The 25828-nt window shown below is 45.0% G+C and overlaps 1 protein-coding gene across 1 annotated transcript in view; it reads right to left on the bottom strand.

Annotated features, from left to right (window-relative positions):
- The window catches only part of LOC137522200 (carcinoembryonic antigen-related cell adhesion molecule 1-like), a 54000-nt gene that overhangs the window by 15237 nt on the left and 12935 nt on the right, over positions 1-25828 (bottom strand). The window contains exons 2-3 of the mRNA XM_068242232.1: positions 9970-10251; positions 6901-7182 (exon numbers count right to left, since the gene is read on the bottom strand). Coding sequence (XP_068098333.1) covers positions 6901-7182; positions 9970-10251 — 564 coding nt within the window. The remainder of the gene's footprint in view (positions 1-6900; positions 7183-9969; positions 10252-25828) is intronic.

The raw sequence follows: 25828 nt of genomic DNA, 5'->3' as shown, positions 1-25828 counted from the left end.
ATGGACTTGTTTCACTAAAGGAACTTTAAAAATGTATATTGGATGATGGACAACAACTGGAGTGATGTATATTCCTGTATATATGCCTTATCTATTTTTTTCATATCAATATAATTTCATAAAATTCAACTGATGAATGTTTTGCATATTTTTTCCAGAGGTAAACCTGTTAACCTATAAATATTCTGTTTATAGTGAGCTACGCGCCCATATCTTGATTATGACAACTTTTAGGCTGTCCCCTTAAGTAGTTGATAATCATTTAAGGCAGATATCGATAAGATATTTGACAAGAGTAAGGCTCTGTTCCCACTACACTTCCACATCAAGGAAGCCTGTTTGACCTACAAAACAGGTTTTGGTCGGGATACTTTTTACTGTTGTGAACTGAAATAAAGAAGAGCATCCCTGGTAACATGTGGGTTTAAAGATTTGTTTTGTCCTATAGCAAATATCTGCCTTGTCTTGTTTAGAAGAGGGGGAGCTCCACAAGACGCCCGTGCACCAAGGACGCACCAGGTTAAATATATATATTTTTCCCTGATTTTTTCCCTGTAAACCTAGGTGCGTCTTATGGTCTGGAGCATCTTATGGTCCCAAAAATACGGGTATGTATTTTGTACAAATGTCCATATTTGATATACACTCACCTAAAGGATTATTAGGAACATCTGTTCAATTTCTCATGAATGCAGTTATCTAATTAACCAATCACATAGCAGTTGCTTCAATGCATTTAGGGGTGTGGTCCTGGTCAAGACAATCTTCTGAACTCCAAACTAAATGTCAGAATGGTAAAGAAAGGTGATTTAAGCAATTTTTTGAGCGTGGCATGGTTGTTGATGCCAGACGGGCCGCTCTGAGTATTTCACAATCTGCTCAGTTACTGGGATTTTCACACACAACCATTTCTAGGGTTTACAAAGAATGGTGTGAAAAGGGAAAAACATGCAGTATGTGGCAGTCCTGCGGGCAAAAATGTCTTGTTAATGCTAGAGGTCAGAGGAGAATGCGCCAACTAATTGAAGCTGATAGAAGAGTAACGTTGACTGAAATAACCGCTCGTTACAACCGAGGTATGCAGCAAAGCATTTGTGAAGGCACAACACGCACAACCTTGAGGCGGATGGCCTACAACAGCAGAAGACCCCACCGGGTACCACTCATCTCCACTACAAATAGGAAAAAGAGGCTACAATTTGCACAAGCTCACCAAAATTGGACAGTTGAAGACTGGAAAAATGTTGTCTGGTCTGATGAGTCTCGATAGAGTCAGAATTTGGCGTAAACAGAATGAGAACATGGATCCATCATGCCTCATTACCACTGTGCAGGCTGCTGGTGGTGGTGGTGTAATGGTGTAGGGGATGTTTTCTTGGCACACTTTAGGCCCCTTAGTGCCAATTGGGCATCGTTTAACTTCTTGCTGACCGCATCACGCCAACTGCCCCAGGACCGCCTAACACCGATCGGGGTAAAGTCCTGGGGCTTTGTTTTGCAGGAGATTGCATGCATGCTGCACGTGCATCTCCTGCTTAGTAGGCTCCGCTCCGCCTTCAGTCTCCAAGCGACGATTGCCGCTCGGAGACTGTCAGACGGCGAAACCAGCATCTAATTAGCATGTACAAAGCTGCGATCTACAGATGTACTGGGGACAGCCGTGTGACACGGCTGTCCCCCTGGGGGACACGGAAGCAATCCACTGTGATAGGCTGAAGCCGGGGGAGGGAGAGAAATTTAAATAAATAAAAAAAACACACACATTTAATAAAAAATAATACAATAAATATTTCTTTAAAATAAACAAATAAGCCTGGGGGCAATCTGACCCCACAAACAGAAAGCTAGCTCTGTGGGTGGGGAGAAAAGGGGGGGGGGTCACTTGTGTGCTGTGTTGTGCGGCCCTGCAGCTTGGCCTTAAAGCTGCAGTGGCCTATTTTTCAAAAATGGCCCGGTCTTTGGGTGGGGGGGGGGGGGGTGTAAAGCCTGTGGTCCTGCCACGGGCTACCTGAGCATTGTTTCTGACTTGTCCATCCCTTCATGACCACCATGTACCCATTCTCTGATGGTTACTTACAGCAGGATAATGCACCATGTCACAAAGCTCGAATCATTTCAAATTGGTTTCTTGAACACGACAATGAGTTTACTGTGCTAAAATGGCCCCACAGTCACCAGATCTCAACCCAATAGAGCATCTTTGGGATGTGATGGAACGGGAGCTTCGTGCCCTGGATATGCATCCCACAAATCACCATCAGCTGCAAGATGCTTTCCTATCAATATAGGCCAACATTTCTAAAGAATGCATTCAGTACTTTGTTGAATCAATGCCACGTAGAATTAAGGCAGTTCTGAAGGTGAAAGGGGGTCAAACACCCTATTAGTATGGTGTTCCTAATAATCCTTTAGGTAAGTGTATATATCATTGTCTGTATCATTATGATCCCCTTGTTTGTTTTCCTACTTTGCACAGCCCCATGGAATATGTTGATGCTTTATAAAATGCTACTACTACTACTACAACTACTACTACTACTAATAATAATGATAATAATAATAATAACAAAGTATGTAGATGTAATTTTACTTTTTAGCCACTAAATGCCCTAACCCCACCCCCCCCCCCCCCCCCTTCCACACACACACACACTTTATTCCATTTGTGTACTTTTTACTGCATACAAGCATTACAGGAAGTAACGCTTGTATGCTTTACTTTCACTTTCGTCATTGAACACCATCGATCACAGGCACTTAGATCGGTGAATGGGAACTATGTTACCATTTATTGATCTGTGTACAAATGAAAATGGCAACAACAAGAACACACGCGGGAGCACACACAGTGATGCTAGCAGCGGTAGACAAATATCTATGTCCCTGAGACTTCAGTTTAAGTCTTGTAGGGCGTTGATATATTACACGCTGTGCAGTAACTAGTTGAAATGAGGATAGTGCCCTTGCCAGCTATGCAATGGCCTCATCACAAGCAAGCTATCTACTTATTTATGTCTAGCAGTAGCCCTGACAAGACAATGGGCCTGATTCACAAAGCGGTGATAACTCAGTTATCACTCCTAAAAGACTTTAGGCGTGATAACCTTTGCACTGCTGAGTTAGCAGGTGAATCTGGTGAACCGCCATAGACTTCAGTGGGCAGGCGAATTTTAAACCTACAAAGACTGTTTCTGGCCACAAAAGTGATGGAAAAGTTGTTTCAAGGGGTCTAACACCTGGACTATGGCATGCTGGAAGGGGAATCCATGCGAAAAGTCCCACCAAATATACAGAGTTCACACAAAGTCGGGTTGTAATCCCTAAAGGGCAGGAATCACATGATGCATAGCTCTGGGTGTCAGTGGGCTGTGGAGTATCACAAACAGAGAAATGCAATAGTACTATCAGAATACAGTGAAATAATAATGCACAAGAGTGGTTCTGTGCCTGTACAGGAAACAGCAGTAGTGTGCACACAGCTCTGTGTGTCAGTGGGCTGTGGGGTGTCACACACACAAAAAAAAAAACACACCGAGACAGATGAGCTAGCCCTCAAAGGGCTGTTTGGGGTGCTTTCACAGCAAGTGAGGAACAAGGACACAGGCCTAGCTAATGCTTTCCCTACCTATCTACAGCAAGTCTGTCCCTGCTCTCACTAACAGTCAGCAACCAGCAGAGAATTGATTCAATATGGCCATCGCAACTGCTTTTTGATAGGGGGGTGGGGGGTCCAGGAAGGGGTGCTAGCTGATTGGTTGCAATGTGTCTGCTGACTGTGAGGTAAGGGGAAAAAGTTTAGCTCAATTATGATGTATAGGGGGTGAATTAAACACGCCAAATGGTTGCTGTTCGCCATGAATGCTAACAGCGAATGTTAGCAGAATACTACTTGCTGGCGAACAGTTTGCGCCATCGCTAATATCCAGCGCTGCATAGTACAGTATGTTGGCACTTTATAAATACAATAAATAAATAGAAACCCACTAGAAGCCTTTTCTAATCACTAGTGATTCGAAAAAGCTCTCGCTAATGCAATGCTATGGGGGATTTTCATAAAATCACATCGTTCAAGTGGGATCACACCCGTAGCACTACATTAGCAAGCGCTTTTAAAATCACAAAGTGCTCAGAAAAGCGCTCCTATTGGGTTCCAGGCCTAAAAATGGGAATTGCATGTAGTGTAAAAGAGCCCCCACTAGACAGCTGCCTACCATACCACCTGTGTGCTCTTCCAGATCAGGCTGTATTATGCTGAGTTGATTATTTCCCAGCTGAACAATCCATTCAGGGGAAACAGATATACCCTGGTGTGGATTCCTTTGCTCACATGAGCACCTGTCTCAGAGAGAAGAGCACTTGATCACATTTGTGTTGAACAACCACATCTATTGTTTTATGTGTATTGTATTGATTGGATACATTTTTAGATGTTTTTAATGTTAGTGATTAGTGTGAATGAAATATGCAGGGACGCCGCCAGGGTACAAGCAAGCCAAGCACCTGCTTGGTGCCTCTTTTTAGAGGGGAGGCTCTCCAAGCTGGGCTGGCTCCCCTGTGCCCTACAGCTACTGGTTTCCGCCTCTGTGTCAACTCTTCCCTCCTCCCTGCGCTCCGTGGACTTCTTCTGCAATAATTCACATAGACCAAATCCAGCGCTGAACCCTAACACGCTCTTGCCAGCTTCTTGGCTTCCTGTCACCATGATTACTTCTGGCCAGCAACTCTCATGGTTTCACAGGCACCGGCCAGGAGTAACCATGGTGACCGGAGCTGTGGCTGGTAGGAGAGCAGTGAGGTTTGACGCTGGATCGAGGCCATGTGAGTTGTTGCAGAAGGGGACCATGGAGCACAAATATGGAAAGGGGGGGACTAGTGAATACAGGGGCACCAGAGGTGACACGGGGGCACAAGCAGTGACATAGAGGGGACACAAAGGTAACACAGAGGGGGACAAGAGCTGGTGACAGAGGGGAACCTGCGGAGACAAGACAAGAAGGGGACAATAGGTGACAGAGAGTGGGAAAAAAGTGGCATGGGGAGCAGAGGTGACAAGAGGGGACACAAGGTGACATAGGAAGAATAGAGGTGACACAGACAGGGAAAGAGGTGACAAGAGGTGACGCAGAGGGAGACAAGAGGGGACACAGATGGGGACAAGAGGTGAAACAGAGGGGAAAAAGATGTGATACATGGGGACAAAAGAGGTACAAGGGGACATAAAGTGTCACAGAGGGGGGCAAAATTGGCACAGAGCAACAGAGGTGACACAGGCAGATAAAGGAACAGGGGACATGAGGTGACACAGAAAGGGACAAATGGACACAGGAACAGAATTAACACAGGGGGACAAGAGACATGGGGGAACAGAGATCACACAGGACAGGGGGACAAAAGATGGACAGAGATGAAAGTGTTTCGACATTCGAATGGATTCAGGTTAAGAATGGACCTACAATCTCTATCTCATTTGTTAACCAGGTACTACCTGGATTTTGCTAGTCACTTTATTAGGTATGTCTTGCTAGTTCTGAGACATTTTCTGCTATCAAAACTGCCTTAATTCTTCATGCCAATCTTCAGAGGTTTTTGGTCTATATTGACATGATAGCATCATGCAGTTAGTTCCACCCACATCATGTCATGGCCAAGCGCAATTTTTGCCATGTCGGAGGGAGGGCACGCCACACCCTTCTGGGGGGTGCCCAAATTATGTGCCACTTGTAGCCACAAAAATCTTAGCTGCACCCCTTGAAATATGATTTACTATAGTATACATAAGTGGTGCTATTTTTTAAGGGTTACTTTTTCTCTTTCTCTTGAAATAAAAAGGCAATTTTAATAAAATTCAATCATAAAATGGTTTAAGCATCATTGCCATATGTACTATAACATCCAACTTACATCAGTTTTAAGATGACTTACTATATAAAACAACTTTCCACTAAGAAGGGTCCTGTCCAAAGCATTATTTACACCCAGGCCAGCAGTAAAACCTCAATTTTTATACAAAAACAACTGCAATTTTCTTTCAGGTACAACTTGGTGTATTTAGTAATTCGCTCAAGTACAGCAAGTCATTGTAAACTTGCTAAAGGCAATCAATAATCAATGAGCCTTATCCAATTAACTTTTTCTCTAAAGAGATCATTTTTAATCTTTTGTTTAAAATACCTTTTTAGCACCAGTCATGAGTTAAAATGCCAATATTCTTTTTGCATTTATTTTTGATAAAATAATGTTATCAAAAATTAGGTTTGTTATTTTGTGCATTTTTCATGCTTTTTGTGGTAAAAAAAATGTAGATTTTTTCGCTGTAAAAATTTTGGTGGTACAAATAATGGTTTCCTGTAAAGTAACTATATAATAAATAACATTTTTGGGAAAATAGCTTTTCGCGTATTTTTGTGAACATTTTCTCAAAAAGGAAAATGGCATTTTGATGCTAAAATGACTTTGGAGAGAATTTGCAAGCAACACTGTTCAGCATTCTGCAATTGGAAAAGTACCAAAGTAGGTGAAATACCTGTCAAAATTATTTTCTTGCTTGGCAGGGCTTAAAAGGTATTTTATTGTCAGTATCACGTGAATTGCGTGAGGGCCACTGTAAGATAACGTCTCTCCCATTCACCTCAGATGCATGGGAGGTTGACCCTTGCTTGGATCCCCTGGTGTTTTAAGGAGACGTATCTGTTTGCTATTGTACCATAACCCCATATTCAGATTTATCTGATGAAACCTGCCCTTTCAGGTCCCTCAACCAACTACTCCATATTCCAACCCTGGTCTGCGGCATCTTCAATAGTGACCCTGAACAGTATTATTTTCACATATTAATGAAAGAGAAAACTTAACTTTGCAGTCAAAAGTAAATATTTGAGTAAGATTTTTTGTTTTGCTTACAGGCTAAGCTGATGTTCAGTCCATTGCTGGTTGCATTGTTCATCCAGTTTGAAGCTGTACATGTGAAAGGTCCATCATCATTTGCAGAGACAGGGCTGATTGTAAGCACGGAGTTACCCTGTGTGAGCTTGTACTGGGGGTCCTGGGGTAGTGGCGCCCCCTTCAGGCTCCATGTGTAGCTCACTTCTGTGCCAAGAGCTGAGCAAGTCAGAGATGTTGAATTTATTCCTGGCCAGAGATATCCGGATGCATTACTGGTTAGCCTCACATCAGAGACTGGCGCTGCCAAACCAAAGAGAAATGTGTGACTGCCACAGAAAACAAATAAGCAATGTAAAAGAAAAGCTGTTTTCTTTTATTCAGACACTAGTAAAAAGGCCCGCCCATTACAAAATGGGTGCTAGGTCACAGCCGCTACCCCCCCCGCAATGCGCGCACATACGCTTCCCGCTTCCTCGTTCCCCACCACTGTCTGAAGTATATGCACACATGGAGCTGCTTGCTTGGCAGTTGGAAAAAGCTGTTATTTCCCACAATGCAATGAGAACCTCTGTGAACCACACACAGCAAACGGTCAGATCCGGCCCTGTATCCTAACTGCCCTGGCTGCGCACATGCTCAGTACAAAAAAGCCAGGGACACACAACCATTCAGTTGATGACGCAGGGACACCTGTATTTAATTGTATAGGATGAGTGTATTCTGATTAGTGATTACAAAAGAATATCATCTCTCTCGCTCGCAATATGGCTGTTCAACCCTGAATACTAAAGCTTTCATTTTCTAAGTGTTTTTATGTGCCTTTGGGTCTAATGTACTAAACTACAGAATATTTGATGTGCACAGGGAGTGCATGGCAATGTAATCATTACTAGCGCAGGGTGAAACTTATTAGCCCCATGCATGTTAATGCAATAATGCATGTGGCGTCCCTCCTCCTCCTCCCTTGTTTTGTCTTGTTTTCCAGGGATTTGTAGGATGTCAAAAGCAAGCTCACATACATTGGCCAGGAATTGAACTCAGGTCAACTGCTTGGAAGGCAGCTATGCTCACCACTATACTACCAACACTACATACTGAATTTGAAGTCTGGAAGATTCCAGGGCATGGGTGGGAAGGACGAAAGGTTAGGTGGCCATGCAACCATTCTTGCTAACCTAAAGCTTACTTGTGTCTTACAACACATTGGCTTAAGACTTTACCAAATCCAATGCTCCAATATGGAAAAGCTTCTCTGTTTGCTGTTTTGTTTTGTTTTTTAAGTGTGGTGTCACAGTTCACTCATCTCTTCAACTACAAGAAAGGCCCAGGAGTGGTCTTAGCTACCATAATATCTATGTTACGCCAGGGCCCTTATTACACTTTCTCTTACAGGGCTATGGAAACCGTTTTGCCCATGCGATAAAGCGAGGTGCAAAAATGAAATCATGCCTAGCAGAGGATGGTTTTGATCCATCAACCTCTGGGTTATGGGCCCAGCACGCTTCTGCTGCAAACAGAGAAGCTTCCCCATATTGGAGCATTGGATTTGGTAAAGTCTTAAGCCTATGTGTTGTAAGACACAAGTAAGCTTTAGGTTAGCAGGAATGGTTGCATGTCCACCTAGCTTTTCATCCTTCCCACCCTTGCCCTGGAATCTTCCAGACTTCAAATTCAGCATGTAGTGTTGGTGGTATAGTGGTGAGCATAGCTGCCTTCCTTCCAAGCAGTTGACCTGGGTTCAATTCCTGGCCAATGTATGTGAGCTTGCTTTTGACATCCTACAAATAACTGGAAAACAAGACAAAACAAGTGAGGAGGAGGATAGCATAAAAAAGTTCGGATATCCGGGTTTCCCGGATATCCGGAATCCGGATGAGCATCCCTAATGACAGCCATGAATCTTTCCCTAATGCCAGTTTTAAAGCCAGAGCTGGCTGGAGAAGTATGGTCATACCAAGAGAGAAAGAAGCTATGCTCATTTTATTGTTAGTTTATGTTGTTTTAAAGCAATGCGTTGTTTTGATAAGTACTTCAACTGAAACATACAGCAATGGTTTGAAAATGTCAAAAATTGATTATCTTGGCCCTTCTGTTAAGGCTCGTACACACAGACCAACCAACTGCCTTATTATCGCCTGACTTTTTTCTGTTGGATGATAATCAGACATATGTACGCACAAAAACGACTAGACGAGCAACTGATAATAGACGGTTTGCCCAATCCAACCGTCAGATCTACTCACATGACTGTTGGGCTGATATTATGCAGTTGGCCCCTGTGTACAAGTGGTTTGAACTACTTGTTCTGGTTTTGAATGCAGCTGTATTGTGCACAGTATGCAAATGAGGTAATCGTTTAGTTGGTCATGCACTTGTTGTGAGCTTGTTGGATGTATGTACGCAGCTTTAGAGTGATGTGTGACTTTTACAAGGTTTGTGGAAGAGAGTCCATGCTTGTACCAGTTTTGGCTGCCTGGCATTCAGAGGAAAGAGTAACTGAGAGCTTCTAAATTAACCTTAAAGCGGAACCAAACCAAACATTTTTTTGATTCAAAATATTTCGTTGCACTATTCTGACACATACAAAGATAAAAAAAAACACTTATTCAAGCCTATGAGCATTTCAGTGCATGCTCTTTTCCCTTTTCTTTTCATAACTAGAGTTATACAGGTGGCAGCCATTAGCAATTCCTCCTTTGCTGGACACCATCTACTACAACAGTTTGCCGGATTCTGTCCCGGCAATATGAAAGGAAGGGAGGGATTTCTCCACTAAATGTAAAATATTTTATATTTGTCATCATGCAGCTGAAAAAAGGCTGCTATTTATTATTATAATTTAGGAAATAGATTTTATTTCTGAAATCTTGTATTTTTAATTTGGGTCCACTTTAAATAACTATTTTTAACAGTTCAAATGTTGAAATAAGATTCACAGAGATTTAGTCAGAAATAAAATATACCTTCAGCTGCAACAAATAGTGATGAAAACTTAACATCTTTATTTTGATTCTTACTCGTTAGAATTACCTACCTAATATTGTTTCACACACAAGAACTGGTTGATGAAGCATTATTGAGACTCACCTGATACAGTCAGCTGCAGGGTGTTGCTGGTGTTGAAGCTGGCTGGGTTCTGGATGACACAGGTGTAGTTTCCTCTGTCACTTGCTGTGATTGGCTGGAAGTAGAAGTAGGAATCCCTGCAGGTCACATTAGGCCCGGAACAGATATTCTTCCCGTCTTGGTAGAAGGTATAACTAATTATACTCTGATTACCCCCATCACAGTGGAGAGACACATAGGTGCCACTTACAAATCTATTAATATTAGTGGAATTACTACTGAGAGCAGGAGCACTGAGAGGAGCTGAAATAGAAAAGTGAGATGTTAACGTTTTCAGTCATCAGTGTTTTTTCACCGTATGCAGCCGAGCAATTTTCACCTCCCATTCATTCAAAAAATAATAGTAATATACCCTTTTGACATGCATATTAAAAAAAAATTCAGACTATTAGGTAACTATTTATGTTTCTTTTTTTTTAATTGTATTTTTTTAAATATTTTTTTTTTATTTGGGTATATTTGGGAGAGAGTGGGAGGTAAACAGTTCATTTTAAATGTAAGTGTGGGTCTGTACATTAAATAAAAATGTATGTAAATGCAATTTTACTATTTGGCCACAAGATGGCCTCAGTCATTTTTTTTATATGCATCCTGTATGCTTACAGGAGGTGAAGAGGGAATGTGTCATTCTCACAGAACTGCGTTCCCATTCATTGGTCTCCGGGCTAACGGGCGGTGGCGCAGGAGCACGCAGCAGTGCGGAAGCAGCCTTTTGGACATTGCAGCTACGTCTAGAAGGCTCAAATGGTTAATATACATATTACAGTCCAATAAAGAGATTTCCAAATGTGTCACAATATCAGATAAAAAAATATGGAAAGATAGCATAGATAACTTGCAGATATGAACGTTTATTATATATGGTTTGCAGAAAATTGGCACAAACATTCTTATTTATTAAGACACCATATCATTACTTGTAAATTTGGACAGGGCTTTCCTAAAACACTCTTAGGAACAGGTGGGGATGGAAGCCCGCATTCATTTGAAAAAGGGGCCTGGAAAAAAGGGCCAAGATCTTTTCAAGTTTTTTTTTTTGGCTTCAAAAAAGGGCTGGACATAGCTGCAAATTTTTTCGCCTATAAAAGGGCTCCTGATATAGCAGAATGTTTTTGTTGTTGTTGGGGGGGGGGGGTGTTATAAAACGATGCAATATATAGCCGAGAAAAGTGATTATACCTGAGAAGAGTGATTAGATTACTATGACCTAACTTCTCCCTACTCTCCCACAGAACCCTATGCTTGTGGTGCCTAACCCTAAGACCCCCCCTCCCAGTGGTGCCTAACCCTGAGACCTCCCGAGTGGTGCCTAACCCTCAACCCCTTCTGGTGGTGGCTAACCCTAAGACTCCCCTGGTGTTGCCTAATCCTAAGACACCCCCTTGGTGGTGCCTAATAGAGATGGCGCAAACAGTTTGCTGGTGAACAGTTCCCAGCAAACTTGGACTCGCCATTTGGGTTTAACCCAATTTAAATTAAAAAAAAAAATTGCGTTCCCATTTTATATTAAAGTCAATGACTGCCAACTTCAGCGGTGAATAGCAAAGTCCCCTTTCAAGCTAGAAACACCACATTTTCAGGGTATGTGAAGGAGGACAGTGGGTACAAGAGGAAAAAACATTTTCCAAAAAGTATAGTTTTTGAGAAAATCGATGTTAAAGTTAAAATGGTTCTTCTGCGTTTTCATGCTTTTTGTGAATTTTTGAGGTAACAACTTTGTTTTCCCACAGCAATTTTTTTGTGGTAAAATATCGGTTTCTACATTTTTGCATTTTTTTGCAATCTTCTTTATAAAGCGTAAAAACGTGGGAAAACAATGTTTTTGCTGCAAACATTTTTTGCCAGAAAATCGGAAAAAAAAATCATACTTATGTTCCAAAAATTTGTGAAAAGCACAAAAACGCAGAATGTAAAAAATGTATATTATGTCATTTTCGCTAGAAAATCTAATTTAACATTATTTTCACGAAAATGAATGTGAAAATAATATTGTCATTTTCACTCATCACTGCCTTGTGTGTTAATAGGTGGTAATGGAGTGTTGCTTCTCTGTCTTTTCTTCCATGTCTCCTCCAAACAATTCTGTCTCACCAGGATAAAAAGAGGGAGAGTGTATGGTTTAGGCACCCATTGATGTCACCCTACCTAGGACTAGTGTTGGGCGAACAGTGTTCGCCACTGTTCGGGTTCTGCAGAACATCACCCTGTTCGGGTGATGTTCGAGTTCGGCCGAACACCTGACGGTGCTCGGCCAAACCGTTCGGCCATATGGCCGAACTAAGAGCGCATGGCCGAACGTTCCCTGAACGTTCGGCTAGCGCTGTGATTGGCCGAACGGGTCACGTGGTTCGGACCCGAACGCGCTCTGATTGGCCGAACTGTCACGTGGTTCGGGTAAATAAATACCCGAACCACGTCATATCTCCGCCATTTGTCTGTGGGTTTAGCTTTGGGTAGGCAGGCAGGGTAGTTCGCGCTCCAGCCACGCTAGCCAGGGTCCCCCCCAGTCATTGTGTGTCACTGCTGGGAACAGTAGTACACCGCTCGTTCAGCCACACTATATAGCATTCTGTGTACTGTTCTGTGTCTGCTGGGAACAGTGGTACACCGCTCGTTCAGCCACACTATATAGCATTCTGTGTACTGTTCTGTGTCTGCTGGGAACAGTAGTACACCGCTCGTTCAGCCACACTATATAGCATTCTGTGTACTGTTCTGTGTCTGCTGGGAACAGTAGTACACCGCTCGTTCAGCCACACTATATAGCATTCTGTGTACTGTTCTGTGTCTGCTGGGAACAGTAGTACACCGCTCGTTCAGCCACACTATATAGCATTCTGTGTACTGTTCTGTGTCTGCTGGGAACAGTGGTACACCGCTCGTTCAGCCACACTATATAGCATTCTGTGTACTATTCTGTGTCTGCTGGGAACAGTAGTACACCGCTCGTTCAGCCACACTATATAGCATTCTGTGTACTGTTCTGTGTCTGCTGGGAACAGTAGTACACCGCTCGTTCAGCCACACTATATAGCATTCTGTGTACTGTTCTGTGTCTGCTGGGAACAGTAGTACACCGCTCGTTCAGCCACACTATATAGCATTCTGTGTACTGTTCTGTGTCTGCTGGGAACAGTAGTACACCGCTCGTTCAGCCACACTATATAGCATTCTGTGTACTGTTCTGTGTCTGCTGGGAACAGTAGTACACCGCTCGTTCAGCCACACTATATAGCATTCTGTGTACTGTTCTGTGTCTGCTGGGAACAGTAGTACACCGCTCGTTCAGCCACACTATATAGCATTCTGTGTACTGTTCTGTGTCTGCTGGGAATAGTGGTACACCGCTCGTTCAGCCACACTATATAGCATTCTGTGTACTGTTCTGTGTCTGCTGGGAATAGTGGTACACCGCTCGTTCAGCCACAATATATAGCATTCTGTGTACTGTTCTGTGTCTGCTGGGAACAGTGGTACACCGCTCGTTCAGCCACACTATATAGCATTCTGTGTACTGTTCTGTGTCTGCTGGGAACAGTAGTACACCGCTCGTTCAGCCACACTATATAGCATTCTGTGTACTGTTCTGTGTCTGCTGGGAACAGTAGTACACCGCTCGTTCAGCCACACTATATAGCATTCTGTGTACTGTTCTGTGTCTGCTGGGAACAGTAGTACACCGCTCGTTCAGCCACACTATATAGCATTCTGTGTACTGTTCTGTGTCTGCTGGGAATAGTGGTACACCGCTCGTTCAGCCACACTATATAGCATTCTGTGTACTGTTCTGTGTCTGCTGGGAATAGTGGTACACCGCTCGTTCGCCACTGTATAGCATTGTGCTCTGTGTCGCTGCTGGGAATAGTGGTACACCGCTCACCCGTCACTGTATAGCATTGTGCTCTGTGTCGCTGCTGGGAATAGTGGTACACCGCTCACCCGTCACTGTATAGCATTGTGCTCTGTGTCGCTGCTGGGAATAGTGGTACACCGCTCACCCGTCACTGTATAGCATTGTGCTCTGTGTCGCTGCTGGGAATAGTGGTACTGTATAGCATTTCTGTACTGCCACTGTACTGCTGCCAGTCAGCGTGTACTGTAAGGATAAGTGAAATGAGGAAGAAATCCGGTGAAAGAGGGAGGGGCAAGGGAAGAGGTGTTTCCCCTGACGGTTCACGTACAGGCCACAGGGGAGCACCCAAGAAAACCCACTCAATACCGCCCATGTTGTCCAGGACAACAACCCTCACAAATCCAAAAGAACAGGACCAGATAATTACTTGGATGACCTCTCAAGCGTCCAGCAGTGGGTTAAGCAGCACCAGCACATCACGCACGAGGTCCGAGTCCTCAGCCAGTTACAAGGAGCCAGTGGGCACAAAGCTGACACAACCGGCAGCGACACCACGCACACAACTGCCAGATAACCAGTCCGATGAATTACCTCAGGACACAATGGGGTATTCGCAGGAGCTATTCCCAGCCCAACAAACTTCCACCTTTCAAAGGTCAATGGAGGAACAGCCAGAAATGTTGTGCCTGGATTCACAACCGTTAACTGTGGGAAATGCACCGCGCACTGAAATACAAGGCGAGTCCGAAGAGGACTCGGAAACCCAAATCCCAGAGCAATTTGGGCAGGAGGGGTTGCAATTGCAGGAGGTCGGCCGACAAGATCTGGAAGACGACGTTGGAGTGTGCTGCGCAGAGGTTGTTGTGGGGAGCTCTACTCCACGGCGGTGGCCCACAATGACATATGACGAGTTTGAGGAGATGGAAGAGGAGGGTATGGACAATGTGGACAGAGACCCAGATTTTGTTTGTGAACGAGAACATCGCCGTTGTAGCAGCAGCACAGATGAGTCTGTTGAAGAACACACTGCTGCACGAGTTCGCCTTGTGCCACAAGGTAGGCGGCGCGCAATTTCAGGCACCACAAGCGTGGAAGTTCAAGTGAGAGGCAAAAGAGGAGCAAACAGAAATCGCCAGCAAGGAGGCAGGTGCTCCAAAGTCTGGGCTTTCTTTGAAGACTGCACTGAGGATGTTACCATGGCGATTTGCAAGGTGTGCAAGACCCGCCTGAGCAGGGGGAAAAATATTAACAACCTCTCCACCACCAGCATGAGCCGTCACATGCTATCCAAACATCCCACTCTTTGGGCAAACGCGTCAGGACAGGGTACCAGAAACAACACTGCCTCCCTTGGGTTCACCAGACCCGCCTCAGCAGCAGCAGTAGCCCAGCCATTGCGTGGTTCACAACATTCACAAACATCAGACGACGCTGACACTGTCACTTTCCGGAGTAGTACTCTTGAGGTCTCCCAGTGTTCATCAAACACAACAACCAACAGCCCTTCCGTGTGCAGCGCTACGGTTCAGTTGTCTGTGTCGGAGATGTTTGAGCGCAAGAGGAAATTGCCAGCAAATGACCCCCGGGCCGTGGCAGTAACAGCCAGCATAGCCAAGCTTCTGGCCTGCGAAATGCTGCCATATCGATTGGTGGAGACAAACAGCTTCAAGGGCATGATGTCAGTGGCCATCCCACGTTACGTGGTTCCCAGCCGCTACCACTTTGCACGCTCTGCAGTGCCTGAGTTGCATGAGCACGTGGTCAGCAAAATAACCCGAAGCTTGAAGAATGCCGTTGCCTGCAAGGTTCACCTCACCACTGACACCTGGACGAGTGCGTTCGGCCAGGGTCGATACATCTCCCTTACCGCGCACTGGGTGAACCTTGTGGAGCCTGGCAGCGATTCCTCACCTGCTACGGCACGGGTGTTGCCCACGCCACAAACAGCTGCACCGCCGTCCCTCCCACTGGATAACAGCAGCACCTACCTCTCTGACTCCTTCTCCTCCAACGCATCTCAAAGCTGTACCTCATCCGGAAACGCTAACCCAGCAGCAGTAGGATCGTGGAAGCAGTGCAGCACAGCTGTTGGCATGCGTCAGCAAGCGTTGCTGAAGCTAATCTGCCTTGGGGATAAGCAGCACACAGGGGAGGAAATTTGGAGGGGAATAAAGGAACAGACGGATTTGTGGCTGGCACCGCTGGACCTGAAACCGGGCATGGTTGTGTGTGATAATGGGAGTAATCTCATTCGCGCTTTAAGGTTGGCTAAGCTGACACACATCCCTTGCCTGGCGCACGTGATGAACCTAGTAGTTCAGCGGTTCCTGAGGACATACCCAGGCGTGCCCGATCTGCTGTTGAAGGTGCGTCGAGTGTCCAAACATTGTAGAAATTCCAGTACTGCTTCAGGGGCACTCGCCAAGATGCAGGAGCGCTTCAATCTCCCCCACCATCGCTTGCTGTGTGATGTCCCTACGCGCTGGAATTCTACGCTGCACATGCTAGCCCGCTTTTGCGAGCAGAAGAGTGCAGTGGTCCAGTACATGACGGCGCAGTACCGAGGCGCATCCGGCCAGCTGCCAAGCTTCTGTGGATCCGATTGGGCCAACATGTTGGACCTCTGCCAAGTCCTCCAAAATTTTGAGCAATCCACGTTGCTTGTGAGCAGTGACAACTCTTCAGTCAGCATTACCATACCACTGCTGTGTTTACTGAAGAGGTCGATGTTAAAAATCAAGGAAACATCTGTCATGATGCAACTGGGGGAATCTGAAGGAGAAAACGATCAGCGTGATGGTACCAACATCAGGCCATCCGCCTCAGGGAACGCTGGCCCCAGCAGCTATGACGAAGAAGAGGAGGAGGAACAGCTGGAGTTGGAGCAGGAATTTCATGCCACCACTGACGAGGGCCAGAGCGGTGCACGTTGGACTTCCACAATTCAACGCGAATGGTCAGCAGAAGCAGACCAGGAGGAAGGTGACGACTATGATGCATCACAACAACTATCACAACGCTCACAAGAGGATGATGAGGATTCTGGTAGGACTCTGGCACACATGGCTCAATTCATGCTAGACTGCATTGAACGTGACCCACGCATTGTGCGCATTCTGGACAACACCAATTACTGGGTTTATACCCTTCTGGATCCACGGTACAAACACAATGTTCCAAAACTGCTTGAAGAAAGAGTCAGACAGGTCAAAATGGAAGAATACCAGCAGGCCCTTGTGGAGACTTTAGAGAGGAGATTGACATCCTCCCCCTCCTCTAGCCAGTTGTACGCAGACAGACTGACTTCCGCAAACCCAGGACGACCAGGAGGGCAGCAAACAACGCAAGCCGCAGCTAGTACCCAAAAGGGAATGGTATCGGCAGTGTCCTTGGAGTGGGAAAATTTTCTGACACCCATGCAGCCGCAGCCCACTGAACAGCAAGCGTGCAGATCCACCTCCAACACCGATCGCCTGGAGAAGATGGTCAAGGACTACATGTCAGATGGCGTAGCTGTGTCGAACCATCCATCTGCACCCTTCAACTATTGGGTATCGAAGCTAGACACCTGGCACGAACTGGCAATGTACGCAATAGAGGTGCTGGCTTGCCCGGCAGCCAGCGTTATGTCGGAACGCTGTTTCAGTGCTGCCGGAGGCATCGTCACAGATCGGCGTATCCGCCTCTCTACAGAAAATGCAGACCGTCTGACTCAAATTAAAATGAATCAATCCTGGATTGGAAATGACTACGCAACACTCCAGGACCCCAACCAAGTAACATGACCAATGAACATCTGGGATGGTGTTGCGTTTCCGGGCCCTGTTTATTGAACCTCTCATCTGTATTACATTTATGACTGCATGGCGGCAAAAAGCATTGCTGCTATATCCGCACGCTTTTTGTCCACATGCAAGGCCTGGGTTGTTGTGTCTCACAAAGCGTGGCCTTCTCCTCCTGCGCCTGCTCCTGTTCCATCACGTCTGCTGCTGCTGGGTTAGCGTTGCCGCGTGGTCCCTGTTTATTGAACCACTTATCTTTATTACATTTATGACTGCATGGCGGTACAAAGCATGCTATCCGCACGCTTCTTGCCCTCATGCAAGGCCTGGGTTGTTGTGTCTCACAAAGTGTGGCCTTCTCCTCCTGCGCCTGCTCCTGTTCCATCACGTCTGCTGCTGCTGGGTTAGCGTTGCCGCGTGGTCCCTGTTTATTGAACCACTTATCTTTATTACATTTATGACTGCATGGCGGTACAAAGCATGCTATCCGCACGCTTCTTGCCCTCATGCAAGGCCGGGGTTGTTGTGTCTCACAAAGCGTGGCCTTCTTCTCCTCCTGCGCCACCCTCCTCCTGTTCCATCACGTGTGCTGCTGCTGGGTTAGCGTTACCGGTCCCTTTTCCTGGAACCTCTTATATGTATTACATTTATGACTGCATGCCGACAAAAAACATGTTACCTGTGCAAAGAAAACAGACATTTCCCGCATTTAAAAGACAGTTTTCCCTTTGAAACTTTAAAATCGATTTTCTCAAAAACTATAAGCTCTTTTTGCTAATTTGTTTTTCCTCTTGTACCCACTCCCAAGGTGCACATACCCTGTAAATTTGGGGTATGTAGCATGTAAGGAGGCTTTACAAACCACAAAAGTTCGGGTCCCCATTGACTTCCATTATGTTCGGAGTTCGGGTCGAACACCCGAACATCGCGGCCATGTTCGGCCTGTTCGGCCCGAACCCGAACATCTAGATGTTCGCCCAACACTACCTAGGACTAGGGATGGCCCTGATTAGGAAATCTCATGGAAAGCCATGTGATCAGTTTGATCAGCTGATAGATTTGTAAGGTCCTGATTTGCAGTGATGACTTCCTGGTTTAACACATGATCAGCACCAGCAAATCAGAACCTTACAAATCTATCAGCTAATCAAACTGATCACATGCTTCTCCATGAGTTTTCCTAAGCAGGGTCATCCTTCCCTAGGACCCTGTTTGCTCTTAATCCAGATCTGGTACTAAAAATTGATGTTAATGCTGCAGACATTTTCTGAAGAAAACTCCAGACACAAAGTTATTACTTACAATAGACTGTGAAGTCATATGCAGCACTTTTTATGACAGTAACATTGCTCCACTGTGCAGTAAAAGTATAAGTCCCGTCATCTTCAGGTGTCACATTATCTAGCCTAAGAGTTCCATTTATAAACAGAGAACATCTTCCGGCATACGGAACAAAACATTGAGGACTGCCACCAGGAAAACGCTGTGCAATTGGTCCGTTCTTTAAATTCCATTGTAGAAATATATTGTTTTCAGTTGGAATGGATTCATAGAAATAAAAAGATTTCCCAAGTGTTCCATTATAGGCTTGATTCACAAATTCAACACCTGTGCGTAGTACAGGAAAGAAAGAAATGATGAATCTAAAGAGAATGTCAAATATTTAGATTAATATGGATATCTTCAATAAAATTAGTTTCATAAGGGCATATTGCATATCCCCACCCCTTTGATATCCCACTTGATAACACACTACTACTATAGCAAATTTGGAACACATATCCAACAAACCATAACCGTGTCCCTATGTAAGCCTAACAGTTGACTACCTGGCTCCCCTAGAGATAAATAACTGTTTCAGTGTCCTGGTCTCACACAATCTGCAATCAAATAACAAACCAACAACCAAGAATTCAACATATCCAAAGGTCAAATAAAAATATAAAAATATAAAAAAAAAAAAAAAAGATAAAAAAGAAAGTAAACTTATATATACACACAGGGCCAGTTCTAGACTTTTTGCTGCCTGAGGCAATCTTGTGAGGATGCGCCTCCCTCCCTCCACCCAAAAATGTTCACCCTCACTATAGTTAAGCAGGTTAAAACAGAGAAACCGAGAGCCCAATATAGTGTAGTATGTATTGGATCAGGGAGAATTAGTGTGGAGTAAGTATTATACTTACAAACATGGGTTACCATTTAGGCAACCACTATATAGGCAGGTGGGGAGATTAGACCTGTCCCCACTCAGGATTAAGATGTCGCTCTCTGAAGAAGGAAAGGAGGGTTTGTCACCCTTCCAACCACCAAGGGTGGATATCTTGACAAGTAGATGTACAGAGGCGCCAAAAGGATAAAATATGCTAAAATGTTTAAAATATTCGGGTGGCGGCGGTGGACCGGCCACTCAGAAATAGACTCGATGCTGTCGCTTAAGATAAAGACAATTTATTCACATACTCCATGAACAGAACCGCAACGCGTTTCACGGGTATATTCCGGCTTCCTCAGGCAATAAACAGACAGGAGTACACTGTAAAGACAGAGACAGATAGCGTGTCCTTAGACCAATGTATATGTGTGCTGATGATTTTTGGTGCATTGTAACTGATAGAACATTTCCGAGGCTATTGCGAGGGATCATTTATTTAAAGGGACAGGTAAGTATTAATGGTTAATTAAGAATATTAAAGGACTTTTTTCGTGGTTATGTTTTTTGTTCAATTAAAATACTTTTTCTAAGTGTTTGTGTGTTTATTTACTTTTAACTCTTAAAGGAAATGGGTAAGGGGTACAAGTACCTCTATACTCATTTCTCCTGGGAGGGGGGGTGGGCGTCTGGGGGACCCCTTTTTAAAGGGGACTCCCAGATGCCACCATGAACCCCCCCCCCCCCCAGGAAATCATGGCCTCCACCTCCACCGCCCATCGGAAGTGGAGAAGAGCCCCTTGTCCTTGGATTGGACAAGGGCTCGGAGGGGGAGGGGAAAGCTTGGCTGCCCCTTCCCTTCCGAGACCCCCCAATCCATGGACCATGCAGGCTGGTATAGTCAGGGTGCGGAGCCCCACGCGGCCTGTGCTCCGCATTCTGGCTATCCCAGCCTGCATGGGGGACAAGGGGTTAAAGAGGTCTGGGAGGGGGGACCCCACGTCGGTTTTTTTTTATATTTCCCACACTCAGAACGAAGTAAGTAAAACTCTTCCCACTTGGGGGAATCTATGAAAATAATACACTATTGTTACCTGTGCAAAAAAAACTGACATTTTCCGCATTTGAAAGACATTTTTCCTCTTGAAACTTAAAAATCGATTTTCTCAAAAACTATAAGGTCTTTTTGAAAAAAATGTTTTTCCTCTTATTCCCACTGATCCCCTTAATATACCCTGGGAATTTGGTGTTCCTAAACTTTAAGCAGGCTTTGCTATTATCCGTTAAAGTCGGCGGGTTTTTAAATGTATACATTTTTCCTTTGAAACTTTACTTTAACTTTTTTCTGAAAAACTATAAGGTCTTTTTGAAAAAAAAAAATTTCCTCTTATTCCTTCTGATCTCCTTAATATATTCTCCAAATTTCAGGCTCTTAGCATTTAAGGGGGCTTTGCTATTAACCCTTAAAGTCGGCGGCTTTTTTATATTATACGGGAGCGTTACGGTTTAATGCGAAATTACGGTATGAACGAAACGCGAAATTACGCGTTGAAAATTGCGCTTATGGTATTTTCAATTACGATTTTAATGGCAATTATGCTACCGTTATTTCGCATCGTAATCGCAAATTTCGCATGCGTAATTATAGTAACGCGAAGTTACGAAAATTTCGGCTCAACAGGGCGGCAAAAACTTAATGGAAGAGAGAGAGACTAGCTTAAAGGGACAGTACATCAATACATCACAAAAAGCATTTTAAGCTAAATTCATCATTTAGTCTGTTTGGAGTCATTGTACTTAGCTTAACAATCCATCTACTTTCTCGTCTCAAAAAAGCAGTCTGTTTGTCCACAACTTGTGTTTATTGTAACCTTCTCCAGTACCCCCATCATAGATCACTCACTCTGTGGTTGCATTCAAAAAAATGTTTACCTACAGGAGAGTTTTTGTTAGGATTATTCACATATTTTCCATACAGTCTAATGTCACTACGACGCGTACTGGTCGTGAAGTGGCAGCTGACAAAGTGGCAGCTGAGGGACCAGCGACGCAGATCTGCGTCGCCAGCTGCAGGCTAATTAATCAGGAAACAGCCGCTCGCGCGAGCGGCTGTTTCCTGTCATTTCACGGCGGGGGGCTCCGTGAATAGCCTGCGGGCCACCGATCGCGGCTCGCAGGCTAAATGTAAACACAAGTGGAAATAATCTGCTTTGTTTACATTTTTACAATGCTGCTAACAGTAGCAGCATTGTAGTAGATCAGCGATCCCTGGCCAATCAGCGGCCGGGGATCGCTGTCACATGACAGCGGGGAGCCTGTTAGAGGCTGCACAGGACAGATCCGTTCCTGTGCAGCCTCCGATCTCTCGGGCAGGGAGGGAGGAGAGGGAGAGGGGGAATCTTGCGGTGGAGGGGGCTTTGAGGTGCCCCCCCCCACCCGCCACCCACAGCATGCAGGAGCGATCAGACCCCCCCAGCACATCATCCGCCTAGTGGGGAAAAAAGGGGGGCGATCTGGTCACTCTGCCTGTCACTTGATCTGTGCTGGGGGCTGTAGAGCCCACCCAGCACAGATCTGAAAAAACAGCGCTGGTCCTTAAGGGGGGGTAAAGGCTAGGTCCTCAAGTGGTTAAAATACTTCTTCTCACTAGTCCAGCATGATTATTAAATTTAGAAATAAACTGTACACCTCTGTCGTGTTGCTCTCTACCTCTTTTTTGTCTTAAGGCTCTCCGGTCTGTTAAAGCAACCGTCAGTGCTGTTTGTTCAACATCCTCTCTTTTATAGCCCCTTTGTAACGATTGGTGTCAGCACACAGAGAGAATCTGATTATTGGTGATCTGCAGTATCACCAAGAATACAGATATATACCTGATTATGGATGATCTGCAGAATCACCAATAATACAGATATATTGCTAACCTCTAGACACCTGGATGTAAGGTGAGTGTTTGGTGCAACAGTAATAACTTTGAGTAAACCAGCTGATGAGCAGGTGGTCCTTGGCAGTATGGACAACACTGCTACTGAGCAGCCTGAGACCCCCCAAGGGGTGGAGTCCCAGGCTGAAGGTAGGAAGGAACTGAGAGTGAGTGACACCTGGAAGGTGGATGTCACTAACAGGTCTGGAGACTATCTCTTAAAGGGAGAGATAGCTCTCAAGGTCGGGCAAGCCAGGTCGGCAACACATGGACAGACAAGGTACAAAGACAGAAGGCTGATTCGGTATCCAAAGGCAGGCAGGGTTTGACAACAGATAATCAGATGTGCGAAGGTTCCGAATCAGAAAACAGAGGGATAGTCAGAAAAGCAGAAGGTCATAACAGATATCAAACAATGCCTAGTCCTGGGTGTGAGGTCCGTGGTCTCTATACCCTGGAACTAGTCTGAAGTATAACAGTATGATAACACAATTCCCTAGTCTTGGGTGTGAGGTCCGTGGTCTCGACACCCTGGAACTAGTCTGAAGTATAACAATATGATAACACAAATTCCCTAGTCTTGGGTGTGAGGTCCGTGGTCTCGACACCCTGGAACTAGTCTGAAGTATAACAATATGATAACACAAATTCCGTAGTCTTGGGTGTGAGGTCCGTGGTCTCGACACCCTGGAACTAGTCTGAAGTATAACAATATGATAACACAAATTCCCTAGTCTTGGGTGTGAGGTCCGTGGTCTCGACACCCTGGAACTAGTCTGAAGTATAACGGTATGATAACAGAAGTAATCTGGCTCAGTGTGAATTCCCAGGTCCTCCTGGTTCAAACACACTGTAGGATCTGACTAAGGTCTGAGTGCTTCCACGTAAGTGTTCGCAACGGCAGACAACCTGAGACTGGCAAGCAGCAAGAATATATGCGAGTGGCTCAGCAGCGCCACCCACCGCTGATCAACCAATCACCACTCGCGCCGAGATCAGCTGACCAGCCCGGTCAGCTGATCCTTCCTCACTTGCCATAAAGGTTCTGCCTCTCAACGCGCGCGCGTCTTTCTCAAACTGTGTACACTACTAGGCCCAGCCACACCAGCCACATGCTGCTGCGTGCAAACCGCCGCACTGGACGCGGAATCCGCCGCCCTGCCGCCACTCTGCGCGGCGGCTTCTCCGCGGTTTCTCACACCCTTGTTGTAAAATTCTCTACGAGTCTTTTTGCTTGCTTAGAGTAAGCCTCATCCGTTGACAGAATTCGTCTAGCTTGTATGAACTGACTCTTTGGGAGGCCTTTCATTAGAGCACGAGGATGACAGCTGCTCGCTAACAGAGCGTTATTTCTATCCGTACTTTTCCTATATAGGTCTGTACGAAAACCCACTCCATCAAAGTGTACGTCGACATCCAGGAAATGCAGGTTATTGGCATGGAACTCAAGGGTAAACTTGATTGCATTATGCCCAGTATTCAAATCATCCACAAATCCCCTCAGACTCTCCTCTGGCCCTCTCCAGCAAAAAAACAGATTGTCAATATAGCGACAATATGCGGTATCGAATTGCATGAATATATTGTTACTCAGGATATACTCAGTCTCAAAATCTGCCATAAAAATATTAGCCAATGTCAGTGCATAAGGAGCCCCCATCGGTACACCCCGTATTTGCAGAAGAAAAGTATTTTTGTAACCTAAAGTAATTAGAACGGAGACACAGACTTAAAGTGAACCTCCAGACTAAAAATCGACTCAGCAGCACTGAAAAGGCCTGGTGTTTCTTTAACAGTTTCACAGCATCAGAACTTTGTTTCTCTTATACAAGCCTCATTTTTAGCTGCACAGAACAAAACTGCCCGGGCATTTTTCCCCTGATGCTGTGCAAAGCATGATGGGATTTCTGATGTTGTTCTCTTTTTTTTTTTACATTTTGAATTTAACATTTGAAGCCTAGCGCATGCAGCTGGGAGGGGTTATCAGGACAAAGGACAGTTGAAACTGTGTCTTATGCTCCATGTCACCTCCTTTCAACCAAAAAGATGGCTGCCCCCATGACAAAGATGGCAGCCCCCATGAATCACAAACATTTGCCTGCTCTTTTAAAACAGGGTGGGTACAAAATTATATCACCTATCTATTCTAATCAACATAACTAATGTAACTTAATGACAGTATGTTTGTTTAGGCTGAAGTTCCCCTTTAACAGGTCCATAAAAAGGGTATGTTGCAAGAAGAATCATTGTTGCATTCAAGTTCCTTGCCTATCGATTGTAAAGCCTCAATATGAGGTATACTCGTGTATAGGCTAACAACATCCAAACTCACTAAGTAAGAAATATCAGTTGCTTCTATCCTGTCAAGGGAATTCAGGAAGTCTGTGGTATCACGTAAACAGCAAGGATTGGCTTTAACGACTGGTTGCAATATACAGTACTTTCTATATAAATCCCTAGTGGTTCCATCAAAGAGTCAGATGCAGACACTATCGGGCGACCTGGTAGATGGATAGGATCTTTGTGCACCTTAGGAAGGGTGTATAACACAGGTACCCGATAGTGCTCTATGATCAATGCAAGTTTCAATTTATCCGATATCAGTCCTGCTTCATAAGCACCATCAACAAGATCTTTAATATGTGATTTAATGAGGGGGCCCCCGATAAAGCAGTATAGGTCCCTGTATCTTCAACCTGCCTCCTTAATTCAGTGATGTAATCATTAGTCCCCTGAACCACAAGGGCACCCCATTAATCTGCCTTTTTAAACATGACTGTGTCCTCCAACTGTAACCTTTTCAATGCGTTTCTTTCCTTAGCAGTTATATTGTGAACAAATTTATATTTAATATGTTTCCAGCTCCTTTCAAGTGTATGTATGTAATAGATAGCGAAGATGCCGCCGCAGTGGTGAGCGGCATGGCGGCTGTCTCAGCCGACCGGCCTTCGCTGCGCAGTTACATGGTGGAGTTTTGCCTGGTCCTTCAGTTGCACATAGACTAAGGGCTACGCGTGTGCGCGCCAGGCGACAGGACCTTTATGCGAATAGAAGGGGAATCAGCTGATCGGCCGGTCAGCTGACTCCAGCAGTGCTCCTGGTTGGCTGCGTGACTG

Source organism: Hyperolius riggenbachi, chromosome 6 (genome assembly GCF_040937935.1).
Source record: "Hyperolius riggenbachi isolate aHypRig1 chromosome 6, aHypRig1.pri, whole genome shotgun sequence".
Lineage (NCBI taxonomy): Eukaryota > Metazoa > Chordata > Amphibia > Anura > Hyperoliidae > Hyperolius > Hyperolius riggenbachi.
The sequence above is the reverse complement of the archived record's forward strand: the minus strand, read 5'-3'. Positions and strand labels throughout refer to the sequence as shown.